The sequence below is a fragment of the Trichomycterus rosablanca genome, chromosome 4, assembly GCF_030014385.1.
Source record: "Trichomycterus rosablanca isolate fTriRos1 chromosome 4, fTriRos1.hap1, whole genome shotgun sequence".
Classification (NCBI taxonomy): Eukaryota; Metazoa; Chordata; class Actinopteri; order Siluriformes; family Trichomycteridae; genus Trichomycterus; species Trichomycterus rosablanca.
The window spans coordinates 4460431-4480497 of record NC_085991.1 but is presented as its reverse complement, the minus strand read 5'-3'; the positions used below and the strand labels follow the sequence as shown (position 1 = coordinate 4480497).

General features: G+C 42.5%; 1 protein-coding gene across 3 annotated transcripts in view; it reads right to left on the bottom strand.

The window, feature by feature from the left end:
• pigk (phosphatidylinositol glycan anchor biosynthesis, class K) overlaps nt 1-18558 on the bottom strand; it is a 47316-nt gene extending 28758 nt beyond the window's left edge. For all 3 annotated transcript variants that reach the window (XM_062992951.1, XM_062992950.1, XM_062992949.1), the window contains exons 1-10: nt 18453-18558; nt 17618-17671; nt 17307-17398; nt 16445-16580; nt 15709-15820; nt 15214-15310; nt 13551-13668; nt 13329-13439; nt 10716-10891; nt 1035-1116 (exon numbers count right to left, since the gene is read on the bottom strand). In XM_062992951.1, the coding sequence (XP_062849021.1) occupies nt 1035-1116; nt 10716-10891; nt 13329-13439; nt 13551-13668; nt 15214-15310; nt 15709-15820; nt 16445-16580; nt 17307-17398; nt 17618-17671; nt 18453-18536 (1062 nt within the window). In that variant the 5' untranslated portion in view covers nt 18537-18558. The remainder of the gene's footprint in view (nt 1-1034; nt 1117-10715; nt 10892-13328; nt 13440-13550; nt 13669-15213; nt 15311-15708; nt 15821-16444; nt 16581-17306; nt 17399-17617; nt 17672-18452) is intronic.
• Nucleotides 18559-20067: the final 1509 nt, after the last annotated feature.

The window sequence follows — 20067 nt, the reverse complement described above, 5'->3', positions numbered from 1 at the left end:
CTAGTGAGCTGCCTTGCTACCTGGGCAGCTGCTGTGTCCCAAATCACTTACTAGTGTACTCAATAGCATGTCTGATCAGTGCACTACAAATTTTACAGTTTAGTATATTATATATACATAACACACACTGATCAGCCATAACATTAAAACCACCTTGTTTCTACACTCACTGTCCATTTTATCAGCTCCACTTACCATATAGAAGCACTTTGTAGTTCTACAATTACTGACTGTAGTCCATCTGTTTCTCTGAATACTTTGTTAGCCCTCTTTCATGCTGTTCTTCAATGGTCAGGACCCGCACAGGACCCCCACAGAGCAGGTATTATTTGGGTGGTGGATCATTCTCAGCACTGCAGTGACACTGATATGGTGGTGTTGTGTTAGTGTGTGTTGTGCTGGTATGGATGGATCAGACACAGCAGCGCTGCTGGAGTTTTTAAACACCTCACTGTCACTGCTGGACTGAGAATAGTCCACCAACCAAAAATATCCTGCCAACAGCGCCCCGTGGGCAGCGTCCTGTGACCTCTGATGAAGGTCTAGAAGATGACCGACTCAAACAGCAGCAATAGATGAGCGATCATCTTAGACTTTACATCTACAAGGTGGACCAACTAGGTAGGAGTGTCTAATAGAGCGGACAGTGAGTGGACACGGTATTTAAAAACTCCAGCAGCACTGCTGTGTCTGATGCACTCATACCAGCACAACACACACTAACACACCACCACCATGTCAGTGTCACTGCAGTGCTGAGAATCATCCACCACCCAAATAATACCTGCTCTGAAGTGGTCCTGTGGTGGTCCTGACCATTGAAGAACAGCATAAAAGGGGGCTAACAAAGCATGCAGAGAAACAGATGGACTACAGTCAGTAATTGTAGAACTACAAAGTACTTCTATATGGTAAGTGGAGCTGATAAAATGGACAGTGAGTGTAGAAACAAGGAGGTGGTTTTGATGTTAAGGCTGATCGGTGTATATATATATATATATATTCCTCTTTCTAAGGTCAAGCTGAGAACTTACCTGATGTATGATTTCAGCGACTGGTAATTGGTCCACATATGACAGAACTTTAACCTCACCATGCTGCTTTTGTCCGACAGACCTGAAAACAAAAACCAAAAATACCAAGCCATGAAATTTCATCCATTTCAAAACCACGTGCATTAAAGATGGCATAAGACGCCAATTAATCGGATGCTAAACCCCAGTCCCTCAACCTCCTGCACTTTTGAGAGATAATACGTTTATAAATACATAAGGAAAGGTCAAATCCAGGTCCATATTGCACCAACTGTGCAATGTTCAATCTACAATGCTACTATCAATAACAAAGAAAAAAAAACACAACACACCACCGAGTTCCTAATTTGTTCAACCGTCATCTAGGTTCATGCCGGATGTTTTCAGGAGGCAGGTGAACTCAGAACGGCTGCCAAACCACAGCACCTTACACTAATAACTGAAATCCAATTTGGGACAAAACCCTCCAGACCACATGCTGACTGGAGAGAGAGCAATTTGATTTGACACAGCAAGAAAGAACCAAAGAACAGCATGAACTAAAGAGAAGAAAAAGAGAAAAGAAAAGAAAAGAAAAGGAACAATAAAAGTAACAGCAAAATGACACGAGATTTAAAAATTCAATAAAAATGTGCAAAACTATAAGAAAGCAAAATGTAAAAAGTGCTCTAACACACTAGCCCAACACTGCTGTGATCTCCAGCTCTCGAGTTCCAATCTCAGCCCTGCAGATATGATTGGCTATGTTCGGAGGAGGGCGGGACTCTCTGTACGTGATAGTGATCCCTGTGTGAACCCGCCTCGTGCAGGTGAAAAGAAGCGGTTGGCTACTACACACATTGAAGGAGGCGTGTTAGAACAAACTAATAAAGTAATAGGGCGGCCCGGTCGCTCAGTGGGTAGCACTGTCACCTCACAGCAAGAAGGTCCTGGGTTCGATCCCCAGGTGGGGCGGTCTGGGTCCTTTGTGTGTAGAGTTTGCATGTTCTCCCTGTGTCTGCTTGGGTTTCCTCCGGTTACCTCCCACATTCTAAAGACGTGCAGTGAAGTGAATTGGAGATACAAAATTGTCATGACTGTGTTTGACAATAAAAACTTGAACTGATGAATCTTGTGTAATGAATAACTACCGTTTCTGTCATGAATGTAACCAAAGTGTAAAACATGACGTAAAAATTCTAATAAATAATTAAATAAAGTAATAAACAAGTAAAAGAGGAAATTTAAAGAAAAAAAAAACAGTAAAATTAATTAGCACAAAAAAGATAAACATTTAAAATAAAAGGGAAAATATGAATGAATGATTATCACGGTAGGTTTTATGATGGATGCTCTTCCATTTGGGTTTGGGACCTGCACTAAGGGTGCACTGATATGAGACCCCTCAATGGCTATGTTCACGTAATGCCACACACCTTTCTGTATTTCTGCCCGGGATTTGAACCGACAAACTCAGGCACTGCTGTTACCAGCAGCGCGGCATTTATCATCACGCTACACAAGCTCAATAAAATAAAAAAGGGAAAATTAAATAAAATATGACAAAGGTAGAAAATCAAACATAACAAAAACTGGAGAAATTTTAATAAGGAAAAAAACATAAAAAATAACTTAAGAAAGGAGAGAAGAACTGAGCGATGAAGGAACAGACGGAACGTTCTCCTGTTCTCCTGAAGTTCCACCAGCTCAGCTGAATTCCTCCTTCCTACTTAAACACGGTGCCACCTGTGTGTTGTTTCTGCCTCCTGTTGTGACAGGAACAGAATGAAGCGGGGGGGAACAAGGAGGAGAAAAGTGGTTTTCAGCATGTTTTTGGTGTTTTTGGTGTGTGGAGTGTGTGGGAGGTGAATGATGGGTAATTTCAGACGCCATATGAAGCCAAGCGACAGCGACAGATGGTTGTAATTTCCATGAAGACGGCGGAAAATACAAGACGGATGAACAAAGTAAGCTTCAAGAGTTTTGGATCAGGACTAGACTGGATGGACTCAAGTTCAGATCCCAGGGGCCACTGTTGGGTCCTTGAGGAAGGTTATTAAAACTGAACTGCTCAGCTGTGTGCTGGACCTTGATTCTGCCTTCTGGCTTTATGCTTTGAATAAAAATGCCTGTCAAAAGGATTTAGACAGCTGACCGTAAGCTCGATTCAAATTGTGCAGCCAACCAGCCCCCCACCCCCACCCCCCGCTGTGGCTATAACAGTCTTAACTCCTTTAATAAGGCTTTGTAAGAGATTCTGAAGTGTTTTTGTATAAGTTTGTGCCCATTCAGAAAAAAGAACATTAGTGAGAATGTTCAGTGGGATTAAGGTCAGAGCTCTGTGCCGGCCACAGGAGTTTCATCACCTGTTTTATTAACTTATAATGAACTGATATAATACAAGAATGTTTTTCAGGTGCTTCTGTCGTTTAATTAGACTGTGGCCGAAAGTATGTGGACACCCCTTCCAATTATACAGCTCAGGTGTATTTTAAAATCCATTACTTGGATTTTACCATCGTGTTTTACACACTTTGGTTACAGTCATGACAGAACAGTTAATTACCAGTTACACATGATTCATCAGGTCAAGTTTAATGTCAAACACAGTCGTGGGCAATTTAGTATCTCCAATTCACCCCACTTGCTCGTCTTTGGACTGTGGGAGGAAACCGGAGCTCCAGGAATAAACCCGCGCAGACACAGGGAGAACATGCAAACTCCACACAGAAAGGACCCGGACCGCTCCGCCTGGGGATCGAACCCAGGACCTTCTTGCTGAGAGACGACAGTGCTACTCACCGAGCCACCGTGCCACCCTATTCTTAAATAACCGGCAGATAATTTAACTAAAAGACGTAATGTAAACCCCCAACCCCCCCACCACCACCACCACCACCACCACCACCACCACACAAATAATATCAGTTTAACTAAAAAGAGAATAAACAGGACACAAGACAACAAAATAAATACGTGAGCAAAGTGGGAAAAGGGCAAGAGAGGCAAAAATGATTTTAAAAGCTATAAAAAGGAGTCAAAATAAAGAAAGGGGAGAAAAAAAATACAGAGAAATAAATATTTAAAAAATCAAACAAACAAAAATGAGTTATTAAAGAAAAACAAACATAAAAAAACAGAGCAGTTGTAGCCTAGCGGTTAAGGTACTGGACTAGTAATCGAAAGGTCAGTGGTTCAAGCCCCACCACTGCCAGGTTGCCACTGTTGGGCCCTTGAGCAAGGCCCTTAACCCTCAATTGCTTAGACAATATACTGCCACGGTACTGTAAGTCGCTTTGGATAAAAGCGTCTGCAAAATGCCAAAAATGTAAATGTAAATGATAAAATAAACGGAGAATAATTAGGATGGATAATTAGGATGGATAATTAGGATGGATACAAAAGGAAACAAACTAAACTAAACTAAAAGAATTAAAATTTTGTGAATTAAAGGTTTTTTTAAAAGAAAACAAACAGATTTAAACGTTTGGACAGGGCATCACACTGAGATCCAGTTCCGGTGCCGCCTAAATAAAGAATAACATGTCAGGAGAACTGCGCACCTGCTGGCGGGCGCCGTAATGAGAGCGCGGTCTCATTGCTAATTTATTTAGCAGCAGGTAACATCACATGACATTTAATTATTTTGAGACTCGGGGCAGCGTCGATGCCGTGGCCCCCGTGCTGACCTGAATTACTAATACAATCTCTGAAAAAAGAGACTGTAGAGTCTATTACAACTACACAATCCTCTAAACGGAGGACAGGAGCCGGGAGGTTCTCCGTCCTCTCCCACGTCTGCACGTCTCTTCTGCAGGTCGATACCGAGTCATTTCCTCTCAGTTACTGATGGAAAGTATGTGGACACCCGACCATGAGCTTACTGGACGTTCCATTCCGAAACCATAGGCGTTTATATGGAGCTGTTCCCTCCCCCTGTTCCTATAATGCAGGTTTTTTCAAACCCTGGGTCGCGAACCTTGGGTTGGTTGCGAGCCAAAAAATGGGTTGCAGAGAAAAAATAATAATAATTTGTGTAGGTTTTACGTTACAGCTTTACATTTTCAGCATGTAGCAGACACTTTTATACAAGGCAACTTACAGTACTGTGACTTTTGTTTAAGCAGTTGAGGGTTAAGGGCCTTGCTCAAGGGCTCAACAGTGGCAACCTGGCAGTGTCTGGGTTTGAACCAGCGACCTTTTCATTACTAGTCTAGTAGCTTAACCACTAGGGTCACAGAGAATAATAATAATTAAATCAACAAATTTTAACAGGTACAAAAATGTAATAAATTGCGCCCGGTGGCGCAGTGGGATGTTCCGCTGATGCACCAGCACCGAGTTTCTGAACTCCCGGGTTCGAGGCTCGGTGTTGCCACCGGTCGGCTAGGCCCCATCTGGCGGGCATAATTGGCAGTGCCTGCAGCAGATACAAATTGGCCACCGTATCTGCAGGGTGGGGGCCGGACTATATGTGGGTGGGTGGGTCTTCATATGTTGTGTAAGGACCCTGATTGGCAGAAGAGACGCCCGTGCAGGACACGCAGATGAGAAGAGGAGAGCTGTACACGTGTAAAGAAGGCGTGGGCAGCGGCGTGCTCTCCTTGGATGCAAATCTGGGTTTGCAAAATTGTTTGTGTTGCCTGGGTCGCGGTAAAAACCATGGACATACTGTGGATCGCTTGAAAAAAAATGTAAAAACCCTGCTCTAATCAACCATAACAGCCTTCACTCTTCTGGAAAGGCTTTGTGCATATTCAATCAGACCCCACAACGAGCATCTGTGATGCCAGGCAATAATGTCTGAGCAGAAGGACTGGTTTGGTGAAGCTGATCCCGGGTCAAACCTTCTACATTTCAAAAAATAAACACAACTGGAACAAAAAAAATACAACAGTGACTTCAAACAAAAAATAAGTGTATGAAAGGTTTTCATTGAAATATAATTTTAATTTCATTCTGGAAATCCTTTGAATACATTATTTACTCTAATTTTCTGCTTTCGGATTTAACAGACAAAATCTGGAAAACTGAATGTCCGGTCAGATTGTTTAAAATTACTGTGAGAAGCGTCCCAAGACCAGTAGTTCAGTAAATGTCCGCTAGCTGGCGCACGTCTCTTCTTTTACATGAGTGATCGGCTTTGTTTTGTCGGGAGTCTCGCTTTGTTCTCACCTTTCTCTCAGTGTTTTATGCTTCATTTTTGCAAGTTCTAGTGCTCAGTTCTGCACCAGCGCTGCTTCAGTAGCCACCAGCAGAGCTTCAGACTCAGAATAATAAATACTCTCTATACAAGTCCCCACTATACGATCACGACGAAAAAAAAAATATATATATATATATATATATATATCCTCCACCACACAAGGTGAATGAAATTCCTCCCCAGTAGTACAGAACACCAATTTTAATGTTTATCTACAAGTTTTACATGACATATATACACAGATCAGCCATAACATTAAAACTACCTCCCTGTTTTTACACACACTGTCCAGCTCCACTTACCACATAGAAGCACTTTGTAGTTTTGTACATTTACTGACTGTAGTCCATCTGTTTCTCTACATACCTTGTTAGCCTGCTTTCACCCTGTTCTTCAATGGTCAGAGCAGGTATTATTTAGAGCACTGCAGTGACACTGACATGGTGGTGGTGTGTTAGTGTGTGTTGTGCTGGTATGAGTGGATCAGACACAGCAGCTCTGCTGGAGTTTTTAAACACCGTGTCCACTCACTGTCCACTCTATTAGACACTCCTACCTAGTTGGTCCACCTTGTAGATGTAAAGTCAGAGACGATCGCTCATCTATTGCTGCTGTTTGAGTTCAGTGGTCACATGACGCTGCCCACAGGGCGCTGTTGGCTGGATATTTTTGGTTGGTGGACTATTCTCAGTCCAGCAGTGACAGTGAGGTGTTTAAAACCTCCAGCAGCGCTGCTGTGTCTGATCCACTCATACCAGCGCAACACACACTAACACACCACCACCATGTCAGTGTCACTGCAGTGCTGAGAATGATCCACCACCCAAATAATACCTGCTCTGTGGTGGTCCTGTGGGGGTCCTGACCATTAAAGTGAAAGGGGGATAACAAAGCATGCAGAGAAACAGTCAGTAATTGTAGAACTACAAAGTGCTTCTATATGGTAAGTGAAGCTGATAAAATGGACAGTGAGTGTAGAAACAAGAAGGTGGTTTTAATGCTATGGCTGATCAGTGTACATTACTATTTACATTGTTCATTTTACTGTTTATTATATGTGCATGTTCAGCACGTAAGTGGACCTTAGTGCTGTGTTTGTGTATATTTTCACACCCCCTGGAAAAAAAAACAGTGCTCCCCCCATTAGTCCGTTAAATCAAGGTTCCTCTGTATTTTGATATCTGACTTTTGTCCCTGAGCTGATGCTGGACGTGGCATCAACAGAGATTGGCGTGACAAGGGGACAGATAGAGCAACTACATACAGTATTAATGTCTGTGGTTTAGGAATGGGATGTCCAACAAGCTCATGGTCAGGTGTCTACAAACTTTTGGCTGCACAATGTATCTCAACAATGTTTCTTCTCATTGTAATGTGACATGCCGGTAAACAAATCTTCCCAGCCCCAGAGTTAGGAGCAGTTTTCTCCCTGAAGGAGAGGGAAAATTAGCGACGGGAACAAGCTAACGGTCATCTCCATTAGCACAAGCGACTCCAAGCGACAGCTCATCCAATTAATAAGAGAGGTGCTTCATTAGCATGGTTTTAATTCGAAGCTTCTGAGGAAAATCATGCAGCATTGGAGGCTAATCAGCAGGGCGGTAATGGAGAGGAAACGGAGGGAGGAGCGAGGGCCCCGGGCACTGAGCCGAACAAGACAAGCCCATTCTCATTTTGCCTGCTAATCGGTTGTAAAGCATGTTCGATTAGCGTGCAGTGCAATTTATAAGCGCCGGCTTGCATAACTTTAGCAGCGTTTGTAAACCAGAGGGCACTGTGTCAATCAGTAATGGGACAATCATTTGGGAAGTCGCCAAAAGCCCAAAACCACTACATAATAAATAACCAAAAGTATGTGGACACCCTCTAATGATTAATAAGTTTAGAGGTTTCAGCCACATACATTTCTAACAGGTGTAAAATAGAAAAGTCAACAGTGTTTACAAAGTCCTGTTCCTTTAACCCTGTTGAACACTTTTGGATGAACTGGAGTGACGATTGAGAGTCAGGCCATCTCAGTTTGTCTTCACATGTGATCTTCTGACTATAACACACTCCAAAATCTTGCGGACAGCCTTCCAGGAATAACCAAGACTTGGGAACAGAATGTCTAACAAGCCTGTGGCTAGGTGCCCAAATACTTTTAGCTATGTAACATATGTGTCAATGTCCGTTCTTGTCCCAGTGAACCCGGCCATGCTAAGACTGGGAATTCTTAGTGGAAAGTGTCCAGCCATAAGGACTAAGCGATGTCAGTGGCAGATTTTTGGTAGCCAGTGGGGATTTTATAATGTGAACAGACATCCAAACAAAGCACAAGCTGACCAACTCGGTCTATTAAAAAAATTATGATATAATTTCAACCTTGTGAAATAAATTTGGCAGAGACCCCTTTCTGTTCCAGAATAGAACAACTTGGAATTGGAAAGTGGAACAAGTTCGCACAGACATCCTCCAAAATCTTGTAGATAGCCAGGGCCTTCCCAGAAATAAAGGCTGCTGGAGCTGCAAAGGTGAGGACAACTTTATTTTTAACAGGTTTATGGCCAGGTGTCCAAATACTTTTGGTCATGAAGTATATACCTTATAAGTCCTAATTTTATAATTAGAAGTAAAATGTAGGATCCACTCTGAACTAAGAATTCAGAGCTGGATTATAGAAGTGAGTTGTGTACTACTGCCACCTTGTGGTGCCCTCAGCCTAGTACACAACACTAACCACGACCAAGAGAAAGTGGACGCACGACCATGAGTTTGTTTTACCCATTTTAAAGCCGAATGGGCATTAATATGGAGTTACCCCCTTTTTGTGGCTACTCATCATACATATTTGGGAAGACAGTTCTTCTGCTGCTTGCACCATCACTTCACTGGCCGTGGAGGGACGCAAACCAGCACTTGCTTGCTTCTAATCACTTGAAGTCACTGACTGCTGCTTGGACTCTTACAGAAAGTACGTGGTACGGAGGGTCACACTATGCCCTAAGTATTTCTCCACAACGCTGTTGTCGCGGCAATGAGGAAAAAGAAACCCTGGCTGACCTTGCCTACCTCAGACGGGGCCAAATGTGTCTAATGTGCTCAGCCAGGCTGGTAGCACTGCTGAGATTTGGACTCCAGAGCTCGAACTGGCAGGAACCCAAAGTGGCAGGATAGTGTATTTTTTTTTAAATCCTAAAAGCACCTACATCGTTCTATTAAAATCTTCTTCAACCCAAACTGACATTCAAAGCCTCCTACTGATTCAATTCACTAAAAAACAAACTTTTCTGATGATACAGAATAAATGTTTCTCATATCTGATAAGCGTTAAGTTAGCAGCCCTGGATAGAAATTATGTGGGTGGAAAAGTACTAATGGACTTACGTAAAAGAAAGAAAACATGTAATACCGAGTCCTGATTCGTCCTCCTGCTGCGGTGGCCATGGCGACAGCTGTGTAGTGGGTTGTTAAAAGGACATTAAAAGAGCCGATATGCCAAACATGGCTTTTATCGGATCATCAGCCAGGCTTTCTGGGTAACGGCAACACCAGTGACAAAAACAGCCGCTAGCCAGACGTCTACGCTGCGTCTGTGACGTCTTTGGTGTGTGTGTGTGTGTGTGTGTTAAACCCTTAACATTACCTTATGCCTAATTTGTCTTTTCCACTTTATAAACACATACTTTAGTACTTCAGGAGTTTAGGAGTTTCATCTACAGCCATTGCCAACATGTGTATACAATCAATGACATGCTTCTAGCTTCTCAAGTTTGGGGAAGGCCCTTTCCTGTTCCTGCATGACTGTGCCCCTTGCACACAACGAGGTCCAATAGAAGCTTAATGGTTTCATGAGTGGTGGAAAGGACCTCCAGTGACCTCACCCCTATTGAACACTTGTGGGATGAACCGGCATGTCAATTATCAGCCAGGCCTTCGTTGACATCAATGCCTGTTTTACAACTGCAGAACAGGCACAAATTCCCACAGACACAGTTCTCCTAATGCAGTAGAGCTAGCTCATCGTCAGGTGTCCACATGCTTTTGGTCATTCAGTGTCTCCATTAGCAGTGTATCTAAACCCTTGCAGTATAAAGAACGTATTATTTAAAAGCATCCTTTGACACTATGGGTGCATCCCAAAACACTTATTGATGCCCTCTCGATTCCCAGCATCTTCACCCTTCAATCTTTGATCTGTAAATCAATGGAATTCAACCATGTTAAAGGACAATCCATTTCTTTAAATACGCTCCAAGGAATCAAGGCAAGAACTTGTCCTTTAAACACACTGCACTGTCTATAAACTGTACATAAATTGTGGATACCTAATACATAGTAGTGATGTAGAACACAACATTACAAAAAGGTGGAGCCCCCTTTTCAGTGATTGGTCTTGGTGTGTGCCAATCAAACAAAGGGGGCAAGCTAAACACAGTCCAGGCCTGTATGTGGTAACAAGGAGGTTAAAGCATGACTAAAATAAACACCATCACACAAAAGTCTGCTACACTTACATCGCTTCCGATGGCTCCTCTGTTAAGGCCGGCAGATCGATGACCTCCCGAGTGATCTCCACTTTGCGGACGCTGCCGAAAAAATCTGTGATCAGAACACTGCCCGGGTCTCGCTGGAACAAATCGGTACGGTGGCCTGGAGTGGACACGCACAGGCTTGGTGGGCACACCTTGAACTGGACAAAAAAAAATCAGAGGATTTAGGGGAAGCTCAGTGATTTTGAAGAGTCTATTAACTTTTTTTATTGTTGTGAATTCTAATTCCGATCCTTGTGGATTTTCAAACAGATCGTACCATGACACAAACTCATCTTGTTTTAATGCATTTTCCCTTTTCTCTCCCAATCTAGTCACATTTATTTAGGGACAGTGGTAGCCCAGTGGGTAGAGCGTTGGGCTATCAACCGGAAGATTGGCGGTTCAAATCCAGGCTCTGCCATGCAGCCACTGTTGGGTCCTTGAGCAAGGCCCTTAACCCTGTCTGCTCCAGGGGCGCCATAAGATGGCTGACCCTGCGCTCTGACCCCAACTTCCAAACAAGCTGAGATATGAGAAGAAAGAATTTCATTGTACTGTACACCTGTATATGTATATATGACAAATAAAGGATATCTTCTTAGTCATATCAAATTACCCAGTTGTATCTCCTCTACCACTGCAGACCCTGACCCAGGCCGAGGAGGGCCGTACCACTTCTTTATACTCTGTGGAGACTCCATCATCCAGCCACCAGAGGCTGCAATTGCAGCACCAATGAGCAATCCCTTTGGCACGCCTACCTTCAGCCAATCATGTCTCTGTAGGTGTCTGGCCAACCAATAGCAGAGCTGACATTCAAACTCGATAGTTTAAGATCTCAGGAGCACTGAGCTAGTGTGTATACATTTTCAAAAGGGAGCAGGATGTTGGAAGAAAAGCTGAAAAGCCAAATGTTAGCCAGATTTAGCCATTCCAATACCAATTGTGACACCAGTTTTGGGTCATTCTCCTGTTGCTGCTGGTTGGCGACTGCACATTTCTAAACAATGGAGTTAATTAGGTGTTCCAACAGGAGAAAGTTGTAACTGAAATTGAAACTGGTTTTGGAATAGCAAAAGCAGGCTGAAATAAGGCTTTTGAATGTCCTTTTTGGAAAGTCCGGATGTTAGGTGTACTGTAAACTCAGGTCTGTGCCAGAAAAACATGAAAATAGTCCTTAAAGGTTTTCAAGGGTCACACTGACGTCTGAACTTAAACACATAAAAAAGCAAAAGAAATTCCAGAGACAGACAGAGAATCATTGTCTGAGTCGCTGGCTCTTATCTGATAGACAAGCCATCAAATTCATGCTAATCCTCAGGGTGAGACAGTCGCGGCGTCAACACCGCGCAGCAGAACACAATAAAGCACCGCGTGTCCGAGCTGTCCGATCTGGATCAGTTGAAGTCAATCCTACAGAGCAGGGTGTTAAAAGATAAGCCTGATCAAACAGGATTTGAGATGCCACATTACTCAAATAAGTGGATGGCATGCTGCCGGGGCGGCCGGACCAAAGCTTTACCTCCCGTCTGCTTCAAAGTGCCTGACCTAGGCTCGGATTTAGCAATCTGTTTATTGTCGCCGTGGCTTTTTATGTGTCGCTGCAGGAGGCTTAGCGAAGCAACTCCAGAAATCTCACACAGATCCAGGATCAAACACTGACTGTTCAGAAGAACCTGATAAAAGCTGCAGGATTTTTAGAGGTGTGCAAATGCAAAGCTAAACTGACGTCTGCATCCTGATCTAGGTTGCGGTGGGTCCGGTGGTGGGTCTACATTACAGGGGCTATCCAACATCATTCACTGGCAAGGTTGAGTCAAGATTTCGACTTTGCAAAAAACTAGGTGAGCAAGTAGTCCACCAAATTAACCACAACATTTTTCCAAGCACGGTTGCAAACAATTAGGGGGTTTTACCACCTACAGTCCATAACATTATTAAAAGATTCAGACAATCCAGAGAAATCTGAGTAGAAGGCAGGGCTGAAAACCCATTTTAAATGCTCATGACAGCTGCTATAATGAAAATAACCATATGAACTTAGGAAAACTTCAGAAAACCACCGTCAGTGAACACAGTTCACCACCACATCTACAAACGCATGTTAGGATTCTATCATGCAAAGCACATTCTCCATTCAGCAAGCTGATGCAAAGCTAGGCTTTGTAGAGAGAGAGTGCAGGTGCTAGACTGACCTGTCTGCAGTCCAGACCTGTCTCTCACTAAAATGTGTGAAGCATTATGAAGCCAGGAGATATACACCAACAGAGACCACAGCCTGTGTAGCTCGAGTGTTATATCGAGCAAGAATGGGGGGAAATTATCCTATTAAACTAGGCCACCACCGATCAGCCGGCAGGGCTATAAAGACTTTATTGGCTATGTATGAGTTGGTGGCTAAAGCCCTGCTATGGACTGGCATCCCATCCAGAGTATTCCTGCTTTGTTCCCATACATATAAACACTAAATATAATTAGCTAAAACAGTAAATATCTTGTCTTTGCAAACAGTTTGCCTACCGTCCCAACTATTTAGAAATTGTGTGTAAATAATAATAACAGAAGTCAGGGTCTTTCTTTCACAGACACACTCACCAAATCATTCATGTTGTTCTGGCTGGCAGGATGAATATCTTCCAGGAACTCCAGCATATAAAAGGTGTACTTGTCCATCAGGTGAACCCCTATAGCCAGGTCTGGCTGGTGCTGCACATCAGGGAGAAGTGGAAGATCAGACATGATGCATTAATATACAAAGCATTTCTATATTTCTGTATTCCCACTGTAAAATACAGTGGTGGTCGCATGAGGACTTACTGATAGTGAGTCCTCTCCTACTTGGCTGCTGGCGAGAGCCATGAGATTGGGTGAGTAGAACCTCTCGTACATGGACGCCCCCTGACAGGTGTCGATTATGAACAGCAGTTCGTTATACCTGCAAAATGAAGGACAGACTTGATGAGGTTCAACTCTACCTCCCGCTGCTGGACACCTGAGGCGGCCAGGTTCTCCGCTGTACCATGCCTGAACTGATCAACCTCGCTTCAAGCTCATCCCAAAGGAGGGACATCAAGGGCTTCTGCAGCACTATGTTACGCATCAACCATTCAACAATCACATCAGCAGAAAATCACATGGCAAGCGATATAGAGAGAGTCGACGAAACATTTTATGCCAAATTCTGACCCTACCATTTGATGTCAAAGCAGATATTCAGTATTCAGACTTTTCTGTTACATCTTTGCTAATCTTCCATCTTCTAACATTCCTGTTCTTGACCCAAATGAGAGGAACCTGATTTGCTCTTCTGTTGTTGTAGCCCATCCACCTTAAGTGTTGTAAAAAGTGGTAATTTGGGCTAGCTTAGCCTTCCTGTTTGCTCAAACCTGTTTGGCTATTCAGGTCTAACCATTTCTCATCAAGTAGGCTGACTGAACTGCATTTTTTGCTGACTGAACTGCATCTCACTGGATGTTTTTTAGTTTTTACATAAAAACATGGTGGCACCAACCACTAGGTTTATTTTAATGTACCTCAGTTCACATTTTTTCTACTTTGAAATTCTTGACTAGTGTCTGTGGTTGGATTATTACATAAACAAGCAGACATACAGGTGTTCCTAATGCCAAGTTCACACGACACGACTTTCTGATTTGCCGGGTCGCTGTACAGTTCACACTACACGACTGAATCTCTTGTAATCGGGAGTCTTTCACACTACACGACTGATCGGCGATGGGGGGTTTCACACGACACCATCTATCACCAACTGGAATCGCAGGCGAGCTTCTCTGGTCTCCCAAACTACGTTTTGTCACGAAAACAAACGCGAGAAGTGATGAAAGGTTTAATGACACCAAAAATACGTCCAAAAATGCACATCAACAAGAAGCGAGTGATCAGTTTGTGCGCTGATGTGCAGCGTAAAAACAAAGAAAAATGAATGAATCTGAGTGGATTTTGCTTGAATTGTTGTGTAGTGAGTTGGAGGTTAATACAAATTTTTGCAATGCAATGTTGGTGTTTTGTAGAGAACGATCAGGTCAGAAATACTGTAAAACGTGTGTGTGCCGGTGTATCTGATATAAACTATATTACGCCCCTGTACAACCTTTTACACTCCTCCCATGTGTTTCCCCTCACACTGTATCTTGCTTTCTCACTGGCTGTTCGACACAGCACTCATTGCCAGTTGTGCAACTCAGATCAGATATCTGACATGCTAGAAATCTCGATCCGGTCGCCGAGCGCTCAGCGAGCCGCTCAGATCGAGTTGTTGGCTAGTTCACACATAGCGATTGAGAGCCGAGTGTCGATCGCCGACCAGTCGCCGAGCGAAAATCAGGGCAAGAATCGTATAGTGTGAACTAGGCATAATATAGTGGCCGATGAGTGTAGCCTTTTTATTGTAAAAGTAATTTAAGACCACCTGGAAATACATTTTCTCTTTATATTATTTAACCATTTTTGATCTTTCTACCTTCTCTTCTGCCACATCTGCTCGAAGGCATCGGCAAGCTCAACGTTGCTGATCTCCTCCGAGTCCTGGAACTTCAGGAAGCCGTTCCCCCCATGACCTGTGGGAAACATGTGGATAAAACGAATTATAAGATTGTCAGAATCAGACTTACAATCAGCATCAGAATTATTAGCACCACTGGCACCAAGAGGGGTAAATGAGTATGAAAAAATGTCTCTAAAAGCGCCAAGTCATCTCCTGTCGTGCTTAAATCTAGAGCAAGAAATCTAAGAGCACTACTCGATATGGACGTTCTTCCAGATTCTGTAGTCTCTTAGGTCCTTGTCAGCTCTAGGTCTTTAGCTCAGGGAACTCGAGATGGGCATGAAGAAAGCAAGGTCCATAAAGGCATGGTAGAGTTCAGTGTTAATGTCCATGCTTTTGGAATGGAATGTCCAACAAGCTCATGGCTAACTGTCCCATCCCCAATTGTTTTACAGGTGCTAAAGGTTTTACCTGTGAGGTAGATGAGGATGTTGCTGCGATCATCACTCAGCAGTCGTTTGGAGCGAGGAGTGCTCGGCGGGAGTCGTCCAGTCAGCACTCTAAGAAAATTCTCCACCGTCACCTGGACACAGTTTACAACTGAATTTATTCAGTGTACAAAATTATCCAACAACAAACAAATTTATAAGCTGGAGAAAACATCACCCATCAGTATAACTGGTTTGATAATCCATTAATTAAAAGTTCATGGAACCACAAATCAGCCAATCTCTAGACTTTAATTTCTAGACCTGCAATTTCCTTCGGGATCAATAAAGTGTTATCTTATCTTAATTTTGCCTGTCCAGGCATTGGTGCAGTGGTGTAATGGGCTAAACCAGCACTGCTGAGATCTGGCCAGGCATCCAAACACGTACCATTGGCTGTGCCTAAGGGAGGGAGGTCAACTGGGCTTCATTGCGGCTGTACAACTGCAACCTCTGCTGACTGATCGAGGCGCCTGCACTCTATGAGACTAAGGTCATGCATTTATGCTGCACGAAAAGGCCTGATGTTTCAATTCATCCCAAAAGCGTTTGATTGACATTTCCCCTAATTACTGATTTCACTTGTTTGAGCCACACCTATTGCCCCAACCTCAGCCCTACTGAACTACTTTGGAATAAATTGGAATGTCAACAGCTAACCAGGCCTTCTAGGGATAGATGTCTCTTGGCTGTAACGTGAAGGTACCATTAACACGCACCTCATATCCACGATAATCCACCTCGACGTCGTCTCCGTACACGTTCAGCTCCATGTTCTTGTGACTGAACACAGTGGCAGGTCTGGGGTTTCTGTGGTTGCAGGCCATGTCATCAGCTAGCATCAGTACGATGTGACTGGTGGGAAATAAAGAATAAACACACAGGGAAAGTCAGAATGACTTCTCGAAATATGGGGGGATTAGATGCTAATTTATAAAAATAATAATAATAATAATAATTAGTGGCCATATTCCTAAGCACTTTGCCAATAACTGGGCTATATTGCTTCAGGAAATCAGCAATAGAGCAACTTGAAGATCACTGGCAGAACTTCACAGTCAATACAAAGTTGACCAAGAAGCCAGAGTGATTTGAGTAATACAACGGACTAATATGAACAGAATTTCGTGTTCTGGTTCAAACACAAGCTGCAGAATGACATACTAGCCATTGCCTAGTGGTTAAGGTACTGGACTAGTGATCAGAAGGTCACTGGTTCAAGCCCCACCACCGCCTGGTTGCTAATGTTGGGCCCTTGAGCAAGAAAGGCCCTTAACCCTCAATTGCTCAGACTGTATACTGTAACTGTAATGTAAGTCGCTTTGGATAAAGGCGTCTGCTAAATGCAGAAAATGTAAATGTAAATATACTAGATGAGGCTTGTAAAGAAACTACAGAACAGCCAACCAGCTGCACATTGCAACAGTCTACTCTAGAATAATTTAAGAATAGCATATGTCGTAATTTACTGTTATTTAAATCATGATGTATGATGGCCAGAGGATCTGTTGGTTGTTGTCCAATTTTTCGTGATTGTGTATCAATCAGAGTACTGTACCCACAGCCACCAGTAAAACTCACCTGTCTGGAATGCCCAGCCTCTTCACACTCCTGTACACAGACAGCACGTTGGCAACGTGGCGATAGTTAAACCAGAATCTAGACGTACAAACCTGTAAACAAACATCAAATACAACATCACTGTTCAGTGTAATGAGCCTGAGGTTCTATTCCAACAGGGTTGCCCCCCTTTTTTTCCCCAAATGTTTGCCTTCATAGCATAATGCAGGCCATCACAAGCCTTCTCTGGCATATGAGCAGGCAATTGCTCACTTGTCAAAGCTGAAATTGTATATGCTCGTCATATCAAGATGACAAGGGTTTGGACTTACCAGTACAGCCCAGTTGTTGGTGTGACCACTACTGAAGAACTGGCCAGCTTTCGTCTAAAAAAACAACAACATTTCTGTTAATAAAACTGGAACAAAAATCTTGGACGCATGTCAAACACCTGTGGTACACCTGACACCAAAAAAAAACGTCTGTGAAAACAAATGACCTCTTGGTAAAAGTGAGTGAGTGTGTGATGCCCTGAGATTGACCAGCACCCTGTCTATGAAAAATCCCTGTCTTACATACAGTGTTACTGGGTAGGCTCAGTATCCACCGTGGCCCTGACCGTTTTGGCATGTTCTACCATTTTCCACGTGGGTTTTCTCCTATTACTTCCGAAAACATGCCTGTAGGTAGAGTGGCTGCTCCACATTGCTCCTAAATGTGAGTAAATGGGTGGGTGCGGGATGGACTGGCACCCTGTCCTGGGGAAATTCCTGCCTTACATTTAGTGTTTCTGGACGGGTTCCGTACCCACCGCGACCCTAATCAGGACGAAGCGATTGCGGAAGATGAATGTCTATCTGGGAATTGCACAACAACCATAACAAATAATCTGTATGAATGTACAGTATGAATGAGACAGGACAAGACAAGTCCCAAACCGCACAACATTATATAAATAGTGCACTATGTAGGGTGTATAGGCGGTTCCATTAAAGCACATCTTAGTGCACTTGCATAGGGACTAAGAGCCGATTTGTAGTTCAGCCCTGATCTGTTCGGCTATGTAGTGACAATCAAGAGCCAAAGCAACAACAGCTAGTTAGCTTCAGTTTCTTTCTTTAAAAAAAAAAAAATACTATATAACACTGCTCAAAACAACAGACTCACCTCTATAGTATCACTGTTTACCCCTGTCAGAAACACCAGCGAGCTTATAACAGCACATAACTTTATAAATATTAAAATTCCCATTTTACTAGCACTACAGAGAGCTTTGACAGCTCAGGGTTTGGTTCCTAGCAGGAGCGGCTCTTCAGTTTCAAAATAAAAGCACCAAATTAATTCAATTCCAGCTGAAAGAAAGTTCCTTTACAATACAGTAGTTGTTCCTAAATACAAAACTGGGTCAGCATCGAATTACGAGAGGAATGAAATATTGAAAAAATAAATCTAGCACCATAATCAGTCGTTTTTATTTTCAAATTTGTAAACCCTTAAGAACTCACGCATTTTTGCACCTCAAATCTTAAATGCTGCTATTATTGACTGCATTTTTATGTCTGTGTTGTCGTGTGTTGTTTTTCTTGTTGCTGTTGTTTTTCTTTTTATATGATTCATTTATGATGAGAGGTACCACACAGTATTTCGTTGTACTATGTACAATGACAAATAAAGTTTCTATTCTATTCTATTCTATTCTGTTCTAAAAATGACGCTTGTGGGATCATAGATTTAAAAACAAACCCTGCCACAGGGTACCATGCAATTAACAAGGGCCTTAATAATCTATACTCTTCAAGAAATGTGGAAGTTCAGTGGTTCAGGTACTGACTGGTGATCAGAAAGTTACTGGTTCAATCCTGTGGGTTTGAGGCTTCCATGCCACCAAAGCTGTTCCTGCTAGACTGCTGCAGTCACAATGTCTAGAAACTCACTATTAGACTTAATTCTAATAGAACAAAATTGAAGGATGATTCCATTGTTCATTTTATCCCACTTTTTGTTTGTGATTATTGCCTTTTCATGAATTGTTTTTAATCTATTTTATCTATTAATTTGCTTAATCATTATTCGGTTCATGTAAACATCATCTGAATGAGTCTGGTTCCTCTTAAAGTTTCTTGCTTAAATATATAGGAAGATTTTCCTTGTTTATTGGGGGGGGTTTGAACTTGAATTTCTATACAGTTGCTTTGAGACAATGTTAATTATAAAAAACCTATAGAAATAAATTAGACTTGACTTAAACCTTTTTAATGTATTTTGTTATTTTAGATAAAGCCTAATAAATAAAGGTCAACGCACATTTTGTCATTGTTCATTTATGTTTATTCTTAAATGTTATTTATGTTAATGGACTAAGATGACTCATTTTTACTTCAGTAAAAGAGGACACCATAGAACACCGCTTTAGAGATCTAAACAATAATGGGAAACTGTAAAATGTAAGTGTAATCATGCCTCAGTTTCATTTTATTATAGAACAAAACTATGTAGGGCACAGTGGTCGCTGGTTTAAGCCCCACCACTGCCAGGTTGTCACTGTTGGGCCCTTGAGCAAGGCCCTTAACCCTCAAATGCTTAGACAGTATACTGTCAGGGTACTGTAAGTCGCTTTGGACAAAAGCGTCTGCCAATTGCCAAAAATGTACAAATACATGTGATTTCATGTTTTGAATTTTTCCTATAATAAATCAATAGAATTCTCTGATATGTTGGTGTGACGTTGAGCTAATTAATCTTTTTTAATATTTTTATAATTAATTATAAATGTTTAAATATA